This window comes from Dreissena polymorpha, chromosome 4 (assembly GCF_020536995.1).
Source record: "Dreissena polymorpha isolate Duluth1 chromosome 4, UMN_Dpol_1.0, whole genome shotgun sequence".
Lineage (NCBI taxonomy): Eukaryota > Metazoa > Mollusca > Bivalvia > Myida > Dreissenidae > Dreissena > Dreissena polymorpha.
Window position 1 is genome coordinate 43,865,768 of NC_068358.1, and position 23,889 is coordinate 43,889,656.

At 35.4% G+C, this 23,889-nt stretch overlaps 1 protein-coding gene across 1 annotated transcript in view; it reads right to left on the reverse strand.

Annotated features, from left to right (window-relative positions):
• The window catches only part of LOC127879268 (intermembrane lipid transfer protein VPS13D-like), a 168,166-nt gene that overhangs the window by 60,421 nt on the left and 83,856 nt on the right, over positions 1-23,889 (reverse strand). The window contains 8 exon segments of the mRNA XM_052426038.1: positions 3,471-3,611; positions 4,387-4,621; positions 8,286-8,385; positions 19,415-19,476; positions 19,888-19,999; positions 20,333-20,414; positions 22,856-23,019; positions 23,676-23,799. Coding sequence (XP_052281998.1) covers positions 3,471-3,611; positions 4,387-4,621; positions 8,286-8,385; positions 19,415-19,476; positions 19,888-19,999; positions 20,333-20,414; positions 22,856-23,019; positions 23,676-23,799 — 1,020 coding nt within the window.

Consider the following 23,889-nt stretch of genomic DNA (forward strand, 5'->3'; position numbering starts at 1 on the left):
TTCAATATGTAATTGTTAAAAAGAAACACAAGTTTCTAGTTGAAGACAAGCCCATCAAGTGAATGTACCCAAAAATTATTTCTTTTGAATGACTACATACAGAACATTTGTTTGTTCATACAGATGCACTGAGACCAAAGTTCAAGACTTTTTTCAAAACTCAACAAATGTGGAAAACATGAATGGGGATACCCAAATGTGCTAATACACATGCTGGTTAATATGTTTGTAAATTTTCAGCGCTGTAGCTTCAATACTTATTTGGTAACAAGTGAAGAGAATTGTGTTTTACTTAAAAAAAGGGCCATAAATCTGGTTATGTAAAAAAATACATGCACCTCAAGAATTGTATCTGTTTTAAGCAGGTAGTGTTCACTAGGTTGTACAAGAAAACATCCGGCAGCCATGTATTCACAAAACAACAGTCATTTTTAATTAGTCAAAATATCATAACAAAAATTGTTTTGTAAATATTCTAAGCAATTTTCATATGTGATTTATAGAGTATTTACTTTGGTTTGCTATAGCCAGATAAGAAAAACTTCCTGGCATAAAGGTAGAAATGTTATTCAGTGGACTAGAATCATATTTCACTTTGAAGAGAAATCATTGAAACAAATCTTCAAAGTGTGCATTACAGTGTTGTCTTAACTGACACTTGACATTACCAGAAGTAGGCTATTGCAGTAAAGCTTGATAACCTTAACTTTGTTTAGGTAGAATAGTAAGGATTAGAGCTTATTGTGAATACTCTTCTTGCCCAGTGTGTGTTCTGTGTTCTTCAATGATATTGTATTTTTACTGGCAAACACACAGTGGATCAAAAACAATAAATAGCATGCAATAAACACCTGATTTAAGGAATTTCTGAGCTTTCATTCGACAGAAAAAAAATTGATTTCTATAAGGTTGTTTTGCAATAACAATATACTATATAATTGGCACGTTATGAAAAAGGCCCTTCCTCTATGTGACTTCGCCACACAACTTTTTGGGGACACATGTCATGAACACCATAATTTTTGCATACAACATGTTATTTTGAAATGATGAAACATTTTGCTCATTGACTATAAGGAAATAGATCTTACTGTTACATCAAAATCTACTATTTACATAATAAAAGGACTATGCCCAAACTTCAAGTGTAAAATTTACTTGGACCTTGAAGCACCCAACATGCTGTTTCACACAAAACAATGTCTGCATATTATTATAATTTGTGCAAATTTATTTTTAAATCCCATAATGAATTACAAATTAATTGGAAAAAAAAAGAATCTGCACACACTTGCCTCTACTGTGACCATAAACTTTGAGCAAGCCACAAGAATTGTGTATGAAACAGGCTGTCATAATATCATGATCATTTTTGTCATAATATCATGATCATTTTTTGGATTAATTTTGGAAACCTATCATGCACAACAAAGTTATGTACTTTCACTTTATGCATATTAGGAATATGCAAAAACGGCTTTTGTCCACTTTGCCATTGATCTTGAAGCGAGTGACATATTTGTTGCATGTAACATATTTTATTGATATGATCAATCTTTTTAGCAACTTTATTTCAAAATCCCATTTTGCATAACAAAGTAATTGGTGGGACATGAACATGTGCCTTCACTATATACATACATGTATATCGAATTTGAAAAAGCTCTAAGAATCCATTTTGACCTTGACCTTAATGGGAGTGACATAGTTGTTGCATTCAACGCGTGATCTTGAAATGATGATCAATTGTGTCTATTATTTTGAAATCCTATCATGCACAACAAAGTTATGGGCCTGCCACAAACATGCACTTTCACTATGTACATGCAGTCGAAACCAGATGGCTCGAACTCACTTGGCTCGATTTTCCGGTTGGTTGGCTCAAACTGTCATCAAAGCATCAATTTTTTATTGCTATATATTCATATAAAAGTTTGGCCGATGGCTCGAATTCGCGAGGCTTGAATTATCGGATGGCTCAAACTGCTTTCACAGTCCTGGTTACAATTTTCACATGTTCTTTGTGAAGTTTATAAGAAATCGGATGGCTCGAACTGCGGATGGCTCGAACTTTTGTTGCCGGTCCTGAAGAGTTCGAGCCATCGGGTTTCGACTGTATAAGGAATCAGCAAAAACTCCAAGTGTCCATGTGATTTAAACCTTGAAGCTAGCAACATAGTCTTTTAATGCAACACATTATCTTGATGTTCTTTTGTTCGGATGGCTCGAACTCGCTTCCGGTCATACAAACTGTTAATCGATTAGAACCCGCATGATTAAAGGCACTCAATAATTGATTTAACACTAGTTGCAAACATGTGAAAATAAATGTGGCCTCTAGAGTGTTAACAAGGTTTTACTATAGCCATATAAGGAAAAATGCCCCGCCCTCCTGGCTGCCATGTTTTTCAACCAACCGGCATCATTTTTGAACACCTCCCAGATATTATTGGGATGAATCTTCTGACCAAGTTTCAAGAAGATTGGACAATAAATGTGGACTCTAGAGTGTAAAAAAGATTTTACTATAGCCATATATAGCCATATAAGGAAAAATGCCCTGCGCCTTGGCAGCCATGTTTTTCAAGCAAACGTAACCATTTTTTAACTCATCCAAGCAAACGTTACCATTTTCCAACTCATCCAAGATATCATTGAGACCAATCTTCTGACCAAATTTCATGAAGATTGGACAATAAATGTGGCCTCTAGAGTGTTAACAAGGTTTTACTAAAGCCATATATAGCCATATAAGGAAAAATGCCCCGCCCCCTGGTGGCCATATTTTTAAAGCAACCAAAACCATTTTCGAACTCATCCAAGATATCATTGGGACAAATCTTCTGACCAAGTTTCATGTAGATCAGAAAATAAATGTGGCCTCTAGAGTGTTAACAAGGTTTTACTATAGCCATATAAGGAAAAATGCCCTGCCCCTGGCGGCCATGTTTTTCAACCAACCGGCATCATTTTTGAACTCGTCCAAGATATTATTGGGATGAATTTTCTGACCAAGTTTCATGAAGATCGGACTATAAATGTGGCCTCTAGAGTGTTAACAAGATTTTACTAAAGCCATATATAGCCATATAAGGAAAAATGCCCCGCCCCCTGGTGGCCATGTTTTTAAAGCAACCAAAACCATTTTGGACCTCATCCAAGATATCACTGGGACAAATCTTCTGACCAAGTTTCATGTAGATCGGAAAATAAATGTGGCCTCTAGAGTATTAACAAGGTTTTACTATATTCATTTAAGGAAAAAAGCCCCGCCCCCTGGCGGCCATGTTTTTCAACCAACCGGCATCATTTTTGAACTCGTCCAAGATATTATTGGGATGAATCTTCTGACCAAGTTCCATGAAGATCGGACTATGAATGTGGCCTCTAGAGTGTTAACAAGATTTTACTAAAGCCATATATAGCCATATTAGGAAAAACATGTAGAGAACTTTCTTTAGAGAACCCACCCCTTTGAAGATGGTCTGTTTTCCAATGTCGGAGATGGCATGTCTGTAGAAGGTGCCAACCTTGTCTACAGAGAGTGGGGTTAGCTTCTGCCAGCCATCCACTCTCACAATCACTTGATGCACTCGCAGACTCTCATGTTTCTAAAAATAAACATTATCTTTAAATGAGGTACTCATTTGTACATAAACCTATGTAATACAGTAGAGTCCACTTAAGCATATTACATGTTCAACAATAGGTATTGTGCATTACTTGGCATGGATAAAAGCATACAAGTCATTCATCATCATTTTATCATAAAAGTGGCCTCTAGAGTGGTAACAAGGTTTTTCTAAGATTTCACCCGATTACTTAGTTTTGGGACACACGATATCCAGATTTGAACTCGGCCTAGACATTGGGATAAACATTTCGGCTAAGTTTTATCAATGTTGAGCCATAGATGATTTTGTGGCCTGGTTTTAGGACCCACTTGATCCAGATTCTAACTAAGTCTCTTTTACCACAACAAATGTTGTGATCAAGTTTCATCAAGATAGAGAAATAAACATGGCCTCTATAGTGCCAAGGATGGTTTTCTTAATCTGACCTGTTGACCTAGTTCTACGAAGCACAGGACCCTGATTCAAACTCAGCCTACATATTGTCAAGGTAAATGCCGAACAAGTTTCATCAAGCTAAAATTTGATGATGAACAATACCGGACATAAGTTGACAACAATAGCTCACCATTTCATTTCATTACACTTGATGCTCAGGAGAGGCAAAATATGTGTGGTGTGGAAGATACTACACAAACTAAAAAAGAGTTTGGAAAGTGCTAAGTTACTAATACCCACACAAAAAATAGAAATTTACCAGATACACTGTTCAAAATAAGGCAGACAAAATAAAAAGGGTTGTCTCTGTACTCACTTTGTGTCTGATCTTGTCCTTGCGCTGGAAATCAAAAGGCACAACCTCGCCTGGGGGCACGAGGACCCAGTCCTGGCGCCCAGGGCCAGGGGCCTCACCCTCTGTGGCCACATGGGAGGGGCTGACTGTGACAGGCTGGAAGTACACCAGGCAGCCTGTCAGGTTACGTATGGCGTATGGACGGAGGAGCTGACGTCTACGCACACCACAGGGGGACTCCATGTATTTCTGGCAGCTGCAAATTGAACAAGGGCTGTTTGTATAACATGCATGCCCTCCATATGGGCTGTCAGTTGTAGTGGCAGCCATTGTGTGAATACGTTTTTTGTCACTGTGACCTTGACCTTTGACCTAGTGACTTGAAAATCAATAGGGGTCATCTGCCAGTCATGATCAATGTACCTATGAAGTCTCATGATCCTAGGCCTAATTATTCTTGAGTTATCATCAGGAAACGATTTAACTATTTTGAGTCACTGTGAAATTGACCTTTGACCTAGTGACCTGAAAATTAATAGGGGTCATCTGCCAGTCATGATCAATGTACCTATGAAGTTTCATGATCCTAGGCATAAGCATTCTTGAGTTATCATACGGAAACCATTTTACTATTTTGAGTCACTGTGACCTTGACCTAGTGACCTGAAAATCAATAGGGGTCATCTGCCAGTCATGATCAATGTTCCTATGAAGTTTCATGATCCTAGGCGAAAGCGTTCTTTAGTTATCATCCGGAAATCATTTTACTGTTTCGAGTCACTCTGACCTTGACCTTTGACCTAGTGACCTGAAAATCTATAGGGGTCATCTGCCAATCATGATCAATGTACCTATGAAGTTTCATGATCCTAGGCGTAAGCATTCTTGCGTAATCATCCGGAAACCATTTTACTGTTTCAAGTCACTGTGACCTTGACCTTTGACCTAGTGACCTGAAAATCGACAGGGGTCATCTGCCAGTCATGATCAATGTACCTATGAAGTTTCATGATCCTAGGCATAAGCATTCTTGAGTAATCATCCGGAAACCATTTTACTGTTTCGAGTCACTGTGACCTTGACCTTTGACCTAGTGACCTGAAAATCAATAAGGGTCATCTGCTAGTCATGATCAATGTACCTATGAAGTTTCATGATCCTAGGCCTAAGCATTCTTGAGTTATCATCCGGAAACCATTTTACTATTTCGAATCACTGTGACCTTGACCTTTGACCTAGTGACCTGAAAATCAATAGGGGTCATCTGCCAGTCATGATCAATGTACCTATGAAGTTTCATGATCCTAGGCCTAAGCATTCTTGAGTTATCATCCGTAAACCATTTTACTATTTTGAGTCACTGTGACCTTGACCTTTGACCTAGTGACCTGAAAATCAATAGGGGTCATCTGCCAGTCATGATCAATGTACCTATGAAGTTTCATGATCCTAGGCCTAAGCATTCTTGAGTTATCATCCGGAAACCATTTTACTATTTCGAGTCACTGTGACCTTGACCTTTGACCTGAAAATCAATAGGGGTCATCTGCCAGTCATGATCAATGTACCTATGAAATTTCATGATCCTAGGCCTAAGCGTTCTTGAGTTATCATCCGGACACCATCTGGTGGACGGACCGACATGTGCAAAACAATATATCCCCTCTTTTTCGAAGGGGGGCATAAATATAAGATCTGTTGTTTTTTTCCCTTACCATGGTAGGTACCCCTTTTCAATGCAGAAAAATTCATTCAAAGCAGGCATTTTTGCCGTAAAAGATATCCTTTCCCTGATTTTTTACTCTCATCAAAAGCACACACAAAATAATGTTTACCCTCATATAAAAACAAAGGATTTCATATCCAAAAGGGCCTTGTAGTTTCATTAACACTTGTAATACAAATGGATAATGATATTTTTTTCTTCTACTGTTCAGCAACAGTTGCTGATGGAGATCGATTTACATCACATGGAAAAAGCAGCAAACAAGTATTCTGTTCAAGTTTGCAAGTCAAAGCTGAACACAGTTCCAATTAAATTATGTAATACTTATTTGTTCTCTATTAATCTTTTTCCTGGATAGATGATTTGTCATACAAAATTCATGATATGTTAATGTAATTTTCCAAGTAGCATGTAGTCATTTTTTATGCCCCCTTTCGAAGAAAAGGGGGCATATAGTGATCGGACTGTCCGTCTGTCCGTCTATCTGTCTGTCTGTCCGTCTTTCTGTCACACTTTGCGTTTAGGTTTCGAAAAATGCTCATAACTTCTATGTCCCTTGAGATATAACCTTCATATTTGGTATGCATGTGTATATGGACAAGGCCTTTCCATACGCACAAAAAAATTTACCCTGTGACCTTGACCTTGAACTTAGGGTCCGCGTTTAGGTTTCGAAATCTGCGTTTAGGTTTCAAAATCTGCGTTTAGGTTTCAAAAAATGCTCATAACTTCTATGTCCCTTGAGATATAACCTTCATATTTGGTATGCATGTGTATATGGACAAGGCATTTCCATACGCACACAACTTTTTATCCCTGTGACCTTGACCTTAGGGTCCGCGTTTAGGTTTCAAAATCTGCGTTTAGGTTTCGAAAAATGCTCATAACTTCTTTGTCCCTTGAGATATAACCTTCATATTTGGTATGCATGTGTATATGGACAAGGCCTTTCCATACGCACACAACTTTTTACCCCTGTGACCTTGACCTTGAACTTAGGGTCCGCGTTTAGGTTTCAAAATCTGCGTTTAGGTTTCGAAAAATGCTCATAACTTCTATGTCCCTTGAGATATAACCTTCATATTTGGTATGCATGTGTATATGGACAAGGCCTTTCCATAAGCACAACAATTTTGACCCATCTGACCTTGACCTTGAAGTTAGGGTCCGCGTTTAGGTTTCGAAATCTGCGTTTAGGTTTTGAAAAATGCTCATAACTTCTATGTCCCTTGAGATATAACCTTCATATTTGGTATGCATGTGTATATGGACAAGGCCTTTCCATACGCACACAAATTTTGACCCCTGTGACCTTGACCTTGAACTTAGGGTCCGCGTTTAAGTTTCGAAATCTGCGTTAAGGTTTCGAAAAAAGCTCATAACTTCTATCAAGCGTTCATAGGGGGCATAAGTCATCCTATGGTGACAGCTCTTGTTTATAATTCTATTTATAATGCTTCATTTTTTCCAATTTCAAGGTTTATCTTGCTATTTTCCCAATTTCATGGTTTATCACGCTAATTTTCCCAATTCAAATGGCACAGGCTGTCACAAATAAAAACAAAAAAAATCACTGGACACTCTGAAACTTGTTTATTGGTCATTAATATGAATATAAACAGTGCCAAAGACCACATTGTAGAATATTATTTATGCATTTAAAAAAATGTTTAATACATGTTTTTTTTATGCCCCTGGTAGGTGGCATATAGCATTTGAACTGTCTGTCTGTGCGTCCATCCGTCTGAAAACTTTAACATTGGCCATAACTTTTGCAATACTGAAGATAGCAAGTTGATATTTGGCATGCATGTGTATCTCATGGAGCTGCAAATTTTGAGTGGTGAAAGGTCAATGTCAAGGTCATCCTTCAAGGTCAAAGGTCAAAAAAACAAATCCAAGGGAAGTAACAAGCTTTAAAGGGAGATAATTTATATTTATCATTTGGCAGGTACAGATCATTTGTACAAGGGAAGTGATATTTTGTATTATATCCCTTTAAAAATATTGCTTCCCTTGTAAAAATTATCTGTACCTGCCAAATGTTAGATTAAAAAAATACTAATAAATAAAAGTGGCGCAGTAGGGGGCATTGTGTCCGACAAACACATCTCTTGTTTCAATTATTGTGAGCACATCCAAATATTCTAAGATAAACACAAAAAGCCATTCTTCCCATATATGAATGTGCTACCTTTCTGCATGCTTATAGTAGTCCTTTGACCATTTGTCCTTGGTCATATTGTAGAGCTGTAGAAGCTGAGACGTTATACTGATGTCCAGCACATCCGATGCTGAAATAGGCACAATGCTACAGCAGCAACTTATTTAACACCAAACATATAACTTTTTCAATATATGATACCTCAATTGTTGCTGGGGTGACAGACTATCTATAAGATAACTTCATTGTAAAACTTGAAACATTCATGCAAGCTTTTTTTCCATAAATTATAAGAAGTATTATTCATTTCCAGCTACAAATGAAACTAAAAAGCTAAAGGTTTCATAATATGTTAAATAAGTTACCATAAATAAGAGGGCCAAGATGGCCCTAGTTCGCTCACCTGAAAAGAGTGTGTTCATTGAATTTTTACCAAATGTATTGGGCTGTTTGTAAAACATGCATGCCTGCATATGGGCTGTCAGTTGTAATGGCAGCCATTGTGTGAATATGAATATATTAGTCATTGTGACTTTGACTTTTGACCTTGGTTTCTTGAGTTGTCATCAGGACACTATTTTACAGTGTTGAGTCATTGTTATTAAGACGTTTGACCTAGTGACTTGAACATTATGTTGGTCATCTGCCAGTCATGATCAATGTAACTATGAAGATCATGAATCTAGACGTAAGCATTGTCAGTAAATATCAAGAAACAATTTTATTGTTTTGAGTCGCTGTGATGTTGATCTTTGATGTAGTGATTTGAAATTCAAAAGGGGTATTTTTATAATCATGATCAATGTACCTATGAAGTCTTTATCCTACTTTAGTTCATATTTTCTAAGCAAGAGAACATAAATGAGTGATCAAGCGAATCGAATGCCTTTTCAAAGTCTGCAAAGAATATTAGACCAGGATTATTTGAATTGTTGAAATAGTTTATGCATTCTTGGATAAGACCAACGTTTTCACCAATGTAACGTCCTTTTATGAAACCAGATTGAGATTTTGAAATGATTGATGGTAATATTTTTTTAATTCTGTTTGCTATACTTTTAGTTGCAATTTTATAATCATTGTTTAGTAAACTAATTGGGCGCCAGTTCGATAAGGATTCTAAGTTTTTTCCAGGTTTTGGAATGAGTGATATTATACCTTGTTTTTGAAGCGTAGTTAAGTTTTCATTATTATATGAATAGTTTAGTGAATTAATTAAATGTGTTTTGATATCATTCCAAAATATTTTATAAAACTCAATGGTGATACCATCAGAACCTGGACTTTTGTTATTTTGCATTTCTTTTAGTGCTAATCCACATTCATATTCATTTAGTAATCCGTCACACAAAAGTTTTTCTTCTTGATTTAAAGCGTGTTGTGTATTTTTAAAAAGGGTGTTATTTTCAACATTTTTTCGTTTATAGAGGGTTTCGAAAAATAAACGTTGTTCTTTTAGTATTTCAGTTCTGTTTGTTATATCTTTGCCATTGACTACTAATTTGTGTACAGTTTTTTAATCACTTCTACGTTTTTCAATGTTTGCGAAGTATTTTGTATTTTTTTCATTGTGTTCAACATGCTGTGCACGCGCTCTTAGTAGTATTCCATTGAGTTGTGTATGATAGATTCCATCTAATATTTGTTTTTTTAATGTTATTTCATTTTCAATGTCGGTGGTATCATTTGTGTTTGTTTGGTGCAATTGTTTTTCAAGTGTTTCAATGGTTTTGATGGTTTCAGTTTCAAGTTTATGTGTTTCTTTTTGTTTAAATGATGTGTATCTAATTGTTGTGTTACATATATTTCCTTTAATTACTTCCCATAAGTTGTTTGGGTTTGCATCTTTATTATTTTGAACTGTATTTAATATTTCCTGTTTTATTTGTGTTTGATATTGTGTATCTAATAAGATGCTGTTGTTAATTTTAAAGTATCCTGGGCCTCTTTCAGGTTGTATATTGTGCAGTTTAAGTTTAACTAGAGAGTGGTCAGTCATAAATCCTGGTTTTATGTTACATGTGTCAATAATGTTGCAAAGAGACTCAGACATTAAAAAATAGTCTAATCTACAAAATATTGTTGGTTTTGTGTTTGAGTGCCAGGTGAATTTGCTTTCGTTTGGATATACTGTGCGCCAGATGTCTATCATATTGTAGTTTTCAATTATGTTATTTAAAATGATTCTATTTTTAGGATGGGTATAAAGGTTTCCTTTCTTTTTATCTAATAATGGGTTCAGGACAGTATTGAAATCACCACCGATTATAATGTTTTTATCTTGGTTATTAATTATAAAGGATTGTAATGTTTCGTAAAATGTGGAAACATCTATGTTAGGTTAATGTTAATTGTGTTTCATGTATTTTGATATCTATACTTGCTAGTCTGCCAATTATTATTTCGTTAAAATTATCGACTGTGATCCCTATATTGTTTTGAATTAGAACGGCAATGCCTTGTTTATTAGTATGTTGTCCACTGAGATAGATATCTCCGTCCCATTCATCTTTTAAGGTTTGTGCTAAAGTATGTGTCAAGTGACATTCTTGTAGTAGGCATACACTATATTTTTTTTCGTCTAACCATTTGAATATTTTTATTCGTTTATTTGTGTTATTAAGCCCTTTTACATTCAGAGTACATATTTTAATCATTTAAAGAGGTGGAGGGTGATCTAAATGATAGTTTGTGTGTGATTGTCCAGTTAGTTTCTATTTTTAAATATGTCCAGTTGCTTTCCATTATAAGACATAAGATGTACATACATACAAACAGAAAAAGAAAACAAAAAATATGGAAACATGAAGATGAATGTTCCATAGAAATAAAGAAGTATGAAAAATAATGACAAAAGTGAGAGAGAAAAAAACAATAAACAACTAGTCCCAAATAGAGACACAAAAAGCGCACTTCCGTACACTGGAAATACACAAAAATGAAATAGATATAATTAATAATAAAGAATAAAACAGAACATATGCAATTCAGTGTAAAGTTAACACAGGAAATTTCATATTCGAATATTAATGTTTTATTGCTTAGCTATTGTATAATTTCTTATAATATTTAGAAGTAGATGTTAAAAGTTAATCAGTTAACATTTGAATTATTTTATTTTTTAAAAGGGTACATGAATAATATTTAAGAGTTTATAAGCGAGGTCGTTTTACATTTCATGTGCACACAACAATTACATAGTAATACTCATATCTTGTAACAATATATTTTTATAATATGATAAATGAATCTGGTTAAACAAAAGTTGGTTATATGCATTGGACAATGACATATACAACATCAAGGATTATAGTCATATTCAACAGCAGTTTTTATCAAGAAGCTGGTAAATAGTTTTTTAGAGAAATAATTAGAATCAGGCAAACATAGGATAAACATAATCATAAGCATAAAATTTATAATAAAATAGGTTTTTGCTTTTTATAGAGATGGTTGTTTACATGTGGATTACGGTCTTATACTGAAAGCGTTAAATTGCAAGTAAACAATGTAGATACTATTAATTATTTGCATAAATTTATTTTTATAAATGCCTGAATTAGTTTTTGTGAGAAATATAATAATATACATTCTCTTGACAAAGCCTAAGTGTGACAACCATGCTACTTTTATTTCCTATATGAATTTTATAAGCCATTTATTATTTCTGGTGTTTGATGTAAATTTTATTAATATAAACTTTCAGTGGAAATCAATAATTTCACAAGAAAAGACGTTTCTTTACTAAATGTGTAGTTAGTATACTTTAGAAAAAGGATTGAATACTCTGGCCAATAATGTTGAATCATACAGTGAAATTTAATTTGGCATCTCACTTTCATAGAACACTTTAAACAAGGGACAAAATTGTCACAAAACCAGGTTTTCATTGTGAAAAAAAATCTGATAAAGGGAGACAACTCAAACTGAACTTTTGAAATGAACAAACAAAATTAACCCCCTTTGTAAGTTTGTTTTAAAATAAATCTATTTTTAGTCGTGGCGACCTTGACATTGGAGATATTGACGTGATTCTTTCGTGCGACACACCGTCCCATGATGGTGAACAAATGTGCCAAATGATTTTAAAATCTCATAATGAATGACATAGTTATAGCCCAGACAAGCTCATTTATGGCTATTTTTTACCTTTGAACTCAAAGTGTGACCTTGACCTTGGAGATATTGACGTAATTTTTTCACCCGACACACCGTCTAATGATGGTTAACAAATGTGCCAAATGATTTTAAAATCTCACAATGAACGACAAAGTTATGGCCCGGACAAGCTTGTTCCGCCCGCCCGCCAGCCCGCCAGCATTCGCCAATCTAATAACCAGTTTTTTCCTTCGGAAATCCTGGTTAAAAAGCTTCATGTGAAAGCGAAAATGAAGCAATTGTATATAAAAATGATGACAGAATTGCTAGTTGAATAGTGTTAAATGAAGATATAAGAGATGATCTTAGCTTTACCACTTCCAATACCTTCAAACTTTAGTTTTTATCACAGTAAACCCTTAAATGAAATCTTTTTTTGTGTGAAGGTATATAAGTGCATACATTATTTTTCAAAAGGGACACTGAATGACTTGGTATTACAATAAGGATTTAAAATAAACAGTTTTATATTAATAAATATTGTTATTTTACACACACACATACACATAAAGACCTTAAAATAGCACTTTCATTAAGGGAAACTTATTGTCTAATAACATGAGTAACAAATGATATAATCCTGACTTCAAACAGTAAATGCTTTGATGAAAATCTGATCATCATTGTTTGTATACTCAGTTTCAGCAAACAGACACACAAACACATGCATATAAATAAACATAAAGTTTGCACTAAAAAATACATCATATGCATAAAGGATTTTGTAAGGATAGCAATTAAGATCATAATGTCAAATTCGTTTGCATATTCAATTTCAGAAAAAACAAGATGTGTTTGTGAAACACTATGTCCCCCTATATGACGTTTGACCTTGAAGGATGGCCTTGACCTTGACCCTTCACCACTCAAAATGTGCAGCTCCTTGAGATACACACGCATTTCAAATATAAAATTGCTAGCTTCAATATTGCAGAAGTGACATTACATGAGCAATTTTGACCCATATATTTGACCTTGAAGGATGAACGTGACCTAGACCTTTCACCATTCAAAATGTGCAGCTCCATGAGATACACATGCATGCCAAATATCAAGTTGCTATCTTCAATATTGTAAAAGTATTCATAAAATAAGCAATTTGGGCCACATATATTTGACTTCTGACCTTGAAGGATGACCTTGGCCTTGACCTTTCACCACTCAAAATGTGCAGCTCCATGAGATACACATGCATGCCAAATATCAAGTTGCTCTCTTCAATATTGCAAAAGTATTAATAAAATAAGCGATTTGGGCCACATATATTTTACCTCTGACCTTGAAAGATGACCTTGACCTTTCACCACTCAAAATGTGCAGCATGAACACATGAACACAGGCATATACACAAAAGAGAGTTAGCACACAAAAAACAACAGACACATGCATACAGGACATTATTAGGATATCAAAGTGTTGTCAAGAACACTCTGCATGATATGTCAAAACAGGGAATTTATAAAAACACAAATCAGGTTTATTATATACAAACAACTTGAACACAAGCATATATACATACAGAGAGTAAGCACACAAAAAACAACATCATATGCATAAAGAACAATATTAGGATATCAAAATGTTGTCAAGAACACTCAGTATGATATGTAAAAAAACAGGCAATTTATAAAAACACATATCAAGTTTATTTTATACATTATTTTGTTTGATTTTCTGTGACAATATAATCTACAACTATGAACATATTTTGGGAATTATTTGAACATTCTTAACATAAAACTCACTTTTTATTTTAAATTAGTTAACAGGAATATCAGGAGTAATATGGATAATCAGTTCATGTTGGTTCAGCATCTTTAACTATAATATATTTCTATACTATAATTATTATTTAAATGACTGCGGTTAAGTTTTGTTTTGACAAGACGTCAAGAGAAAAGTAAAATAGACAGGTAATATTCCCACTGATCCGAATTAAAAAACAAAACAAGCTCAGAGCCTGGTATAACGAAGATAAAAACATAAGTCAACATCAAGATAAAACAAACCTTTGTAAGTGAATAGTATTTTGCCAACAAAGATGTCATAAACGTTAAATATTAAGGCCTTTAAGTGAAACTTTATTTGCATGTATACATGATATTTTTATTAGAAAGGGGCGTAACTGTGTTAGCAGAGGAAAGCTCTTAAGCACGTGCATAGCATGATAGGTAGCTATACTTGAAATGAAAGCCACAGTATGTTATGTATCGATATTATATTTAAACATTATTGTATATTATTTAAATTATGATATATTATTTGCCAAATATATCTGTTATTTTACACGCAATTAATTAGTAATAACTTACTAACTTTTTCTGTGTCGTTTAATGTGTATTATTTCAGATAAAATATATATTTATTTTGGAAGTAATAATTAGGATGGATACTTTTGATAGTCATGCAGCATGGGACCACATTTCATACGATGACCGATACACACATAGTTTGCATAGGTCCTTGCTACATACGATAACGCAGTAATTACTATGTGTGACTAGTGAGATGCTACTTTGTTTCTTGCACTGGTGACAGACTAGGAATAGGATTTCTTCGGCCACGGTTTTTCTAGCCAGGTTTTAAACTCGGAATGTTTTATTTGAGTACCTTGTTGATTTCCCTTTGAAAAGCTCAAATATTTTTCCTTCAAAGGACCACGACCTTTCGACACTGCTAGGTTGTTTCAGGCGCACGGACGCCAGCACCTCTGCGTTCAGTTTGGTAAGGTCTTCGTTCACATAGATGCCTAATCCCTTAAATAGCTTCGCTTTTTGTAGAATGTCAATTTTAGTTTGTCGCCGTACAAATTTCACAATTACAGGCCAATTTGAGTTCGGTTTGAATTTTCCGAGCCTGTGGGCGATGTCTATATCATAAGGCACCATGGAGATGCCTAGATGCGTATGCACAAGGTTGATTATTTGGTTTGTCACCGATTGACGGTCCTGGTCATCTGGAACACCAGCCATTCTTAGGTTGTTTCGACGGCTTTACTGTTCGGAGTTGTTCTCAAACTCATCGTGGTTTAAAGACTCACTGCCCTTCTTATTTTCTAATGCCGCATTTTGTAATTTCAGATCCTCAATTATTTTGCTTTTGGTGGCACAGTCCATTTTGAGACATTCAATTTCTCGTTTTTTGCTCAAAAGCGTCACTTTCAAGTATTTCTATGCGGCGAATGACATTGCCTAGGAGTTTTTCCTTTAACTGTTCCACGGTTTCTTTAATGATTTCTTTTATGAATGTTGAGTCTCCTTTTGTAAGGACATGCGATAATTTATCGCTTATTTCGTCAAGGTGTTGTTCAATTGTTATTCCACATGTTTCGTGATTTACGTTTTGCGCACTTGTGACGAATGTCGTCATTGTTTTCTGTTTTTTGGGGTCTGGTTTCGTTGTATTCTTTGTATTCTTAGTTTGATTGCTACTTTTTGTTGTTTTTGTTGTTGTTTCCCCTTTTTCAAACACTGACGTCTCTAGCAAGCTAGTGTTTATAGAGGTTTCACTCGCTGTCGACGAAAGTGCCCGTTTACCGGTATTCATTTTACTCTGAATTGTAAGATTGTACTTATACAATCTGAATTGTACTTATTGTAAGGCTTGAAGTTGAGGCTTATAGAAAAACGGTATATGTGGCGGCTTGTACAACTTCCATCGCACTGTTAAATTGGGCTTCTCAATTAATATTTCTGCTTCAAGCGTGACGATTGATTTGCTGCGTAGAGCGTGACGGGTTAACGGTACTGTAAAGCCGCTCAAAACCGCTCAAACTACCGTCACTTGGAGAAAAAAATACCCCACCCGGCGTATTTAGCAATGAAAACTTAGCAGTTTGTCAAAATACTTATTTTGTTTCACATTTTTTTTATACGTACATTTATATTGAAGTTTAGTCCTTCATATTCACTTATTCCACACTTTTCACACTTCAAATCACACTGATTGCATACGTTTATTAAAAGTTTCTACATTTTGTTTAATAATGTTTACACCGGAAACCGGTCACACAATATATACATTGTTAATGTCTTCTTTAAACACAGCCTGTTGACCAGAGCTCACACACCAACAAATTACAGCAAAATGTTATTCCTGATCCCATACATTAACTTCATAAACAATCAATGTGTGTACCCTTCAGCATGACTCATTCCTTCCTCTCTCTCATAATCAATGTTAGGCATCAATGGGTTAATATCAAATTGAGTTGTGTGTGTTTGTTCTTGTGTACTTGTAGATTTTAGAGCACATATGAACTGTAGTGTCCTAGTCTGATAACAAAATAATAATTGTATAGTGTTTTCATAGTTGACATGTTAAGATTTTAAATTACAAAACAAACAAATGAATTACATACCATCTTGCATCGTTTCAAGGTCAGCCCACTGTTAGTCTGTCTGGATATTGTCAATTTAGTGCTTTGTGTTTAATTACCAAAACAAAAAAAAACTTTAAATCACAAACATCTTAAAAAAAGATGCAATGATTATAATGAACACATGTCAGATGGATAACAAAGTTATAAGATGTTCAAAACATCTACATGATAAATTCCATTTTTGATTGATTTAATAAGAAAATTCTATCAACTTGACCATTATATTGTTTCATGATCCTAGGCGTAAGCTTTCTTGAGTTATCATCCAAAAACCATTTTACTGTGTCAAGTAACCGTGACCTTGACCTAGTGACCTGAAAGTCAATACGGGTCATCTGCAAGTCATGATCAATGTACCTATGAAGTTTCATGATCCTAGGCATAGGCCTTCTTGAGTTATCATCTGGGAACCATGTTTCTAAGTTGAAACACCATGACCTTGACCTTTGACCTAGTGACCTGAAAATCTATAGGGGGCATCTGCGAGTCATGATCAATGTACCTATGAAGTTTCATCATCCTAGGCATAAGCGTTCTTGAGTAAAACAATTTTACTATTTTGGGTCACTTCAATGGTTTCATGATCCATGAAACGCGTAAGCGTTCTTGAGTTATCATCCGGAAACCATTTTTTTAAGTTGAGTAACCCTGACCTTGACCTTTGACCTAGTGACCTGAAAATCAGTGAACTTTCATGATCTTAGGCATAAGCGTTCTTGAGCTTTCATCCGGACACCATTTTACTGTTTTGGGTCACCGTGACCTTGACCTTTGATCTAGTGACCTGAAAATCAATAGGGGTCATCTGTGAGTCACGATCAATGTACCTATGAAGTTTCAAGATCCTAGGCATAAGCATTCTTGAGTTATCATCCAGAAACCATTTTACTATTTCAAGTCACCATGACCTTGACCTTTGACCTAGTTACCTCAAAATCAATAGGGGTCATCTGCGAGTCATGATCAATGTACCTATGAAGTTTCATGATCCTAGGCGTAATCATTCTTGAGTTATCATCCAGAAACCATTTTACTATTTCGGGTCGCCGTGACCTTGACCTTTGACCTAGTGACCTCAAAATCATTAGGGGTCATCTGCGAGTCATGATCAATGTACCTATGAAGTTTCATGATTCTAGGCCTAAGCGTTCTTGACTTATCATTCGGAAACCATCTGGTGGACAGACATACGGACCGACATGAGCAAAACAATATACCCCCTCTTCTTCGAAGGGGGGCAGGGGGGCATAAAAATGTTACTTCCATAGTGTTTGATCACAAGGTTTGACAGAAACCATTTTTTAACTCAACTCTTGTATCAAAGAAACAAATGTTCTGACCAAATTTCATGAAAATTGGGCCAAAAATGTGACTTCTAGAGTGTTAACGTTTTCACTATATACATATAGAGAAAAATGCCCCGCCCACTGGCGGCCATGTTTTTTCACCGATCTGAACCATTGTCGAACTCGTCCAAGATATCAATAAAACCAATGTTTAGACCAACGTTCATGATGATTGGGCAAAAATTGTGACTTCTAGAGTGTTTACAAGGTTTCTCTATAGCCAAATAGGGAAAACTGCCACTATATACATATAAAGAAAAATGCCCCGCCCACTGGCGGCCATGTTTTTTCACCGATCTGGACCATTTTCGAACTCGTCCGAGATATCAATAAAACCAATGTTTTGACCAACTTTCATGATAATTGGACAAAAATTGTGACTTCTAGAGTGTTTACAAGGTTTCTCTATAGTCATATAGGGAAAACTGCCACTATATACATATAGAGAAAAATGCCCCGCCCACTGGCGGCCATGTTTTTTCACCGATCTGGACCATTTTCGAAACTCGTCTGAGATATCAATTAAATCAATGTTTTGACCACCTTTCATGATGATTGGGCAAAAATTGTGACTTCTAGAGTGTTTACAAGGTTTCTCTATAGCCAAAATAAGGAAAACTGCCCCGCCCACTGGCGGCCATGTTTTTCAACAGACCGGAACCACATTTGAACTCAATCAAGATATCATTAAGACAAACATTTTGAGAAAGTGACATGAAGATTGAACATAAAATGTGACTTCTACAGTGTTTACAAGGTTTTTCTTTTTTTTTGATGACCTAGTTTTTGACCCGGCACAACCCAGTTTCAAACTGGGCCGTGATTTTATTGGGGCAAAGCTTCTGACCAAGTTTCATGAAGATGGGACAAGAAATGTGGCCTCTAGAGTGTTTACGAGCAAATGTTAACAGACGAACGGACGGACGGACGGACGGATGTACAACGGACAAAGACCGGTCAGAAAAGCTCACCTGAGCAATCAGGTGAGATCAAAAGCTTCCATTCCATAAATAAGCCATTTGCATCGCAAACAGAAACATATTGTTTAAGAGGATTGCAAAATAAGAATATGCAACTGATAACAACGCCTTTTCAACCTGCACCCATAAAAAGAGTTGTACTTACATTTGATTTCTAAAATATCACATCAATACATACATCATAATGATACCAATGAAATAAGTTCAACAATACTTAAATAACACAATTATTATGGTAATATTTTCCTTATAAAAGTTCAATTGAAATATTACACAGTATGCTAAAGACCTTACCTGATATTTCCAGTGCCAATTTCTTATCTGGATACTGATAATTTCGCCACTGGGCCTGACATCTGTGTCACCAAATACAAAGTGTTATATCATAAGTCACAAATCAACAGAAACAGTACTATGCATCAAAGACTTAATTGGTTTTGCCACTGTACATTCTATGTAAAGCAATAGTTGCCAACATGGCTATTAACTGGTGTTGAAAAAACAACAACAATCTTACTGACAAGGGTATACATTTGGAAAGCTCTCTATATGTTATCACTGAATCTATTGTAAAACACACATAGCAAATCAGTCCAGTCTGTGCCTTAAATGTCCAAAGTAATTAACCAGCAGATAATTGAGGCAAATCTGATATGGCAAATCCTACATGCTAGATTTGATCTGGACCAATTTAAAATGATACATAGTGTAACTTTCACCCATTCCACACCCTCCTTCAAGCCAGCACCCTACTATTCTGTACTCACTTCCACTGCTCCAGGAACGGCTCCCAGCCAGCTAGGGTTCGGTTGTAGTAGTCACCAGAGATCCCAAACTTGGCAAAACCCTCATTGCCCGGCTCATACTTCACATTTAAACCTGCACAATGAAAACAGGGCTTCAAATATTTTGCATTAAAAGATCGATTTCAACATTCATTTTTTTTAGAGGTTCTTAAAACATAAGCATATGAACTTGCAAATATGTTTTAGGGCTACATCAATTATTTCAAACTAAATTTTCGAAAAAAAAAGTCTTCAAATAAGAACATCTAAATAAATTTTATTTACATAAGGTAACTAAAATTTTACAATATACAATTCTTAAAGAAAGATTAAGTAAGTCCCATATTAATTATTAACAAACAAAATATCAAAACACCTTTATTACTAAACAAGCCACTATATCAAACAATTATCAGATAATACACACCATTAAAGTTGAGCTCAAATAGAGGCACATCTGCATCCTGGCAGTCATCAATCAGGCACAGGCTAAGGGTCTTCATTATGATCTGTAATATAGTTTCGAAGTATATAGTAGGTCAGAGTTTATTCCTTCTTTATTTGACCTTACTTCCCCCAAAACTGTATGGTGTAGACCTTTGTATTGTGCATGCACCCTGCTGTGGTCAATGCATTGCTGCAGGTGCAGATAGTTCACTGTTTTTGTTGAACAACTGACAAATTGAGAACAGCATCAATGTCTCAAAAGAGTGTTAAATCTTGCAATTGCGGACAATTGTTCTTTTACTTTTCATTGAAAATTGACATAGAATTTAAATGGTAATTTCTTTGATGACTAGAGCTTTGTCACAGACGTGACGTAAACCCCCACATGCCGCATTGACACAGACTATTTTGCATGCTGTCTTCACAAAACAAGAGAATCTAAATGGTGATTTTTAAGAATTATTATGCCATTATTATTTATGGCCATTTTGACCTTTGAACTCTTGAATTCTTTCATATGACACGCTGTCCAATGACTGTGAACAAAATTAATGTACAGAGTCATTTTAAAATCTCACAATGAATGACATAGTAATGGCCCGGACAAGCTCATTTATGGCCATTTTTCACTTTTGAACTCCAAGTGTGACCTTGACCTTGAAGATATCAACATAATTCTTTCGCATGACACATTGTCCAATGATTGTGAACAAATGTACCAAGTAATTTTGAAATCTCACTATGAATGACATAGTTATGGCCCAGACAAGATCATGTATGGCCATTTTTGACCTTTGAACTCACAGTGTGGCCTTGACCTTGGAGATATCGACGTAATTCTTTCGCGCGACACTATCCAATAATGGTGAACAAATGTGCCAAATGATTTCAAAATCTCACAATGAATGACATAGTTATGGCCCGGACAGGCTCATTTATGGCCATTTTTGACCTTTGAACTCAAAGTTTGACCTTGACCTTGGAGATATCAACGTAATTCTTTCGAGCGACACACCGGCCAATAATGGTGAACAAATGTGCCAAATGATTTTAAAATCTCACAATGAACAACATAGTTATGGCCTGGACAAGCTCATTTATGGCCATTTTTGACCTTTGAACTTAAAGTGTGACCTTGACCTTGGAGATATCAACGTAATTCTTTCGTGCGACACACTGTCCAATGATGGCGAGCAAATGTGCCAAATGATTTTAAAATCTCACAATGAATGACATAGTTATTGCCCGGACAAGCTCATTTATGGCCATTTTTGACCTTTGAACTCAAAGTGTGACCTTGACCTTGGAGATATCGAAAAAATTCTTTCGCGTGACATACCATCCAATGATGGTGAACAAATTTGCCAAAGGATTTTAAAATCTCAAAATAAATGATAAAGTTATGGCCCGGACATGCATTTGACCTTTCTTTAAACTCAAAGTGTGACCTTGACCTTGGAGATATCGACGAAATTCTTTCGCCCGACACACCGTCCAATGATGGTGAACAAATTTGCCAAATGATTTTTAAATCTCACAATAAATGATAAAGTTATGGCTCGGACATGCATTTGACCTTTGAACTCCAAGTGTGACCTTGACCTTTGAGATGTCGACATTCTTTTTTCACAAGACACACCGTCCCATGATGGTGAACAAATGTACCAAGTTATTTTAAAATCTAACGATAAATGACATAGTTATGGTCCGGACAAACTTTTGGTTTAAAACACACTAAGTGACCCTGTGACCTAGTTTTTGACACAGCATGACCAATATTCAAACTTGACCTATACATCATCTAGATACAACTTGTGACCAAGTTTGGTGAAGATCGGATGAAATTTCGGGACAGACAGACAGACCGACCAACCGACAAAGTGACTCCTATATAGCCCCAATTACCAATGGTAATGGGGGTATAAATATATCGTTCCTTTGTTAGTTAAAAATGTCTATTGACAAAGCATTCCCAGTTTACACCAAGTGTTTTTAAATGAAAAAGGAGGATCACAATGGAAGCAAACAAAACTTTACGAAAATAAACATGGTGATTTTAATCCATGCAATAATTTTGGTGAGTAGAACAAGAACCAGTAGCGGTTTGAGACTTATATAAGATATCAAACAGAAGCCTTTTTTTACGTTGATAGGTGTATTGAAATTACTCAAGGTGTATGGAAAATACACCCCATGCACGTCAGCGTGGCTCTAAGCAAATCAGATTAGGTAATTTTTGTAGGAGGTGAGATATTCAAGAATTGCTTTAATTTTGAGTCCATCTTGACATAAACTGCCTCTATTTACATCATTCTTCATGCAGAACATTATCACCAGTGGTAACTGTATACTTTCAGAGTCATTTTTTCTTTTGTTCTAAATCTAGTATTTATTCTTAAATTTATGAATTGGTTGGAGAATACAGGCCTCAATACGACCCAGCATATTAGAGTTGTGGTCCCTACACTCAATGCAGATGGTGACTACTTTATGCAACAAGTACCTCAACTGTTGTGATCTTAGTCTCAGTCTTTTTCTTATGCTCCGGTTTGGCATTCTGCAGCAGCCAGTTAGCAGCCTCATTCACATTGTTCTTGTTGTCTACAAGAGCTTTCACACAGTCCCCATGGCTGAACCCCATCTCTCTCAGTCTCTCAACATGATGATCTGTGGAAGAAAATTCAAATCAAATAAACAAGTACTTTTTGCAAATAGGATTTTGTGACAAAAAAAGTTATCATATGCTTATTATACTGTACATCCAATGAAATAAAGGGATTTCTCTAAAACAGATAGAGGGCTCTTTTTTTTGCACCACCTTTTTTAAGACTGATCCCCCCCCCCCCCCCCCAATTTTTAGCCTCAACTTAAAAAGAAAATGTCTGTCCGTCTTTTATTTGTCAATGACCTTGTACAAGCAGACATGTTTTAATCACCAATTGATGATTTTGTAGAGTTACATAACATGAGGTATTACTTGCTTAAGGTAACATTTGAGCACATCATTAAAAAAAATACATATTGTTTATACATATCATATTGTATTACACTTGTCTAGAAAATGAGTTATAAAAACTGCCTTACCAGCTAAATTTTCGCACTTGTTAAATAAAATACAGTTTTAAATTACAAATTGTGTAAAATACTATATTTCCTCAACACAAATATTTTAATTTAATGACTTGCTATTACAAAACAGTTTGAAAAAAACATATTTTATTGATATAAAGGCACATAAATAATCATGTTCTTAAAAATGATGATTGATAACTCAACTGTAAAAAAAACGTTGAGCAAAATAAAACAGTACAAATAAAACAAACCAGAAACAAAACTTTCTGTGGACTGCTTGGCCTTAAATTGTTTTGGCAGAGTCTCCCAAATAGCAAGGAAAAGCTTCATGTCTTGATATGACAGGCGCACATTCATTGGGTTGTCCATAAGCACCTGAAAACATAAACAAAATACAGCTTGCAATTTTGTTTCAGCACTATCATATAAGACAAAAGAAAGATTTACCAACCTGTAAGACAATAT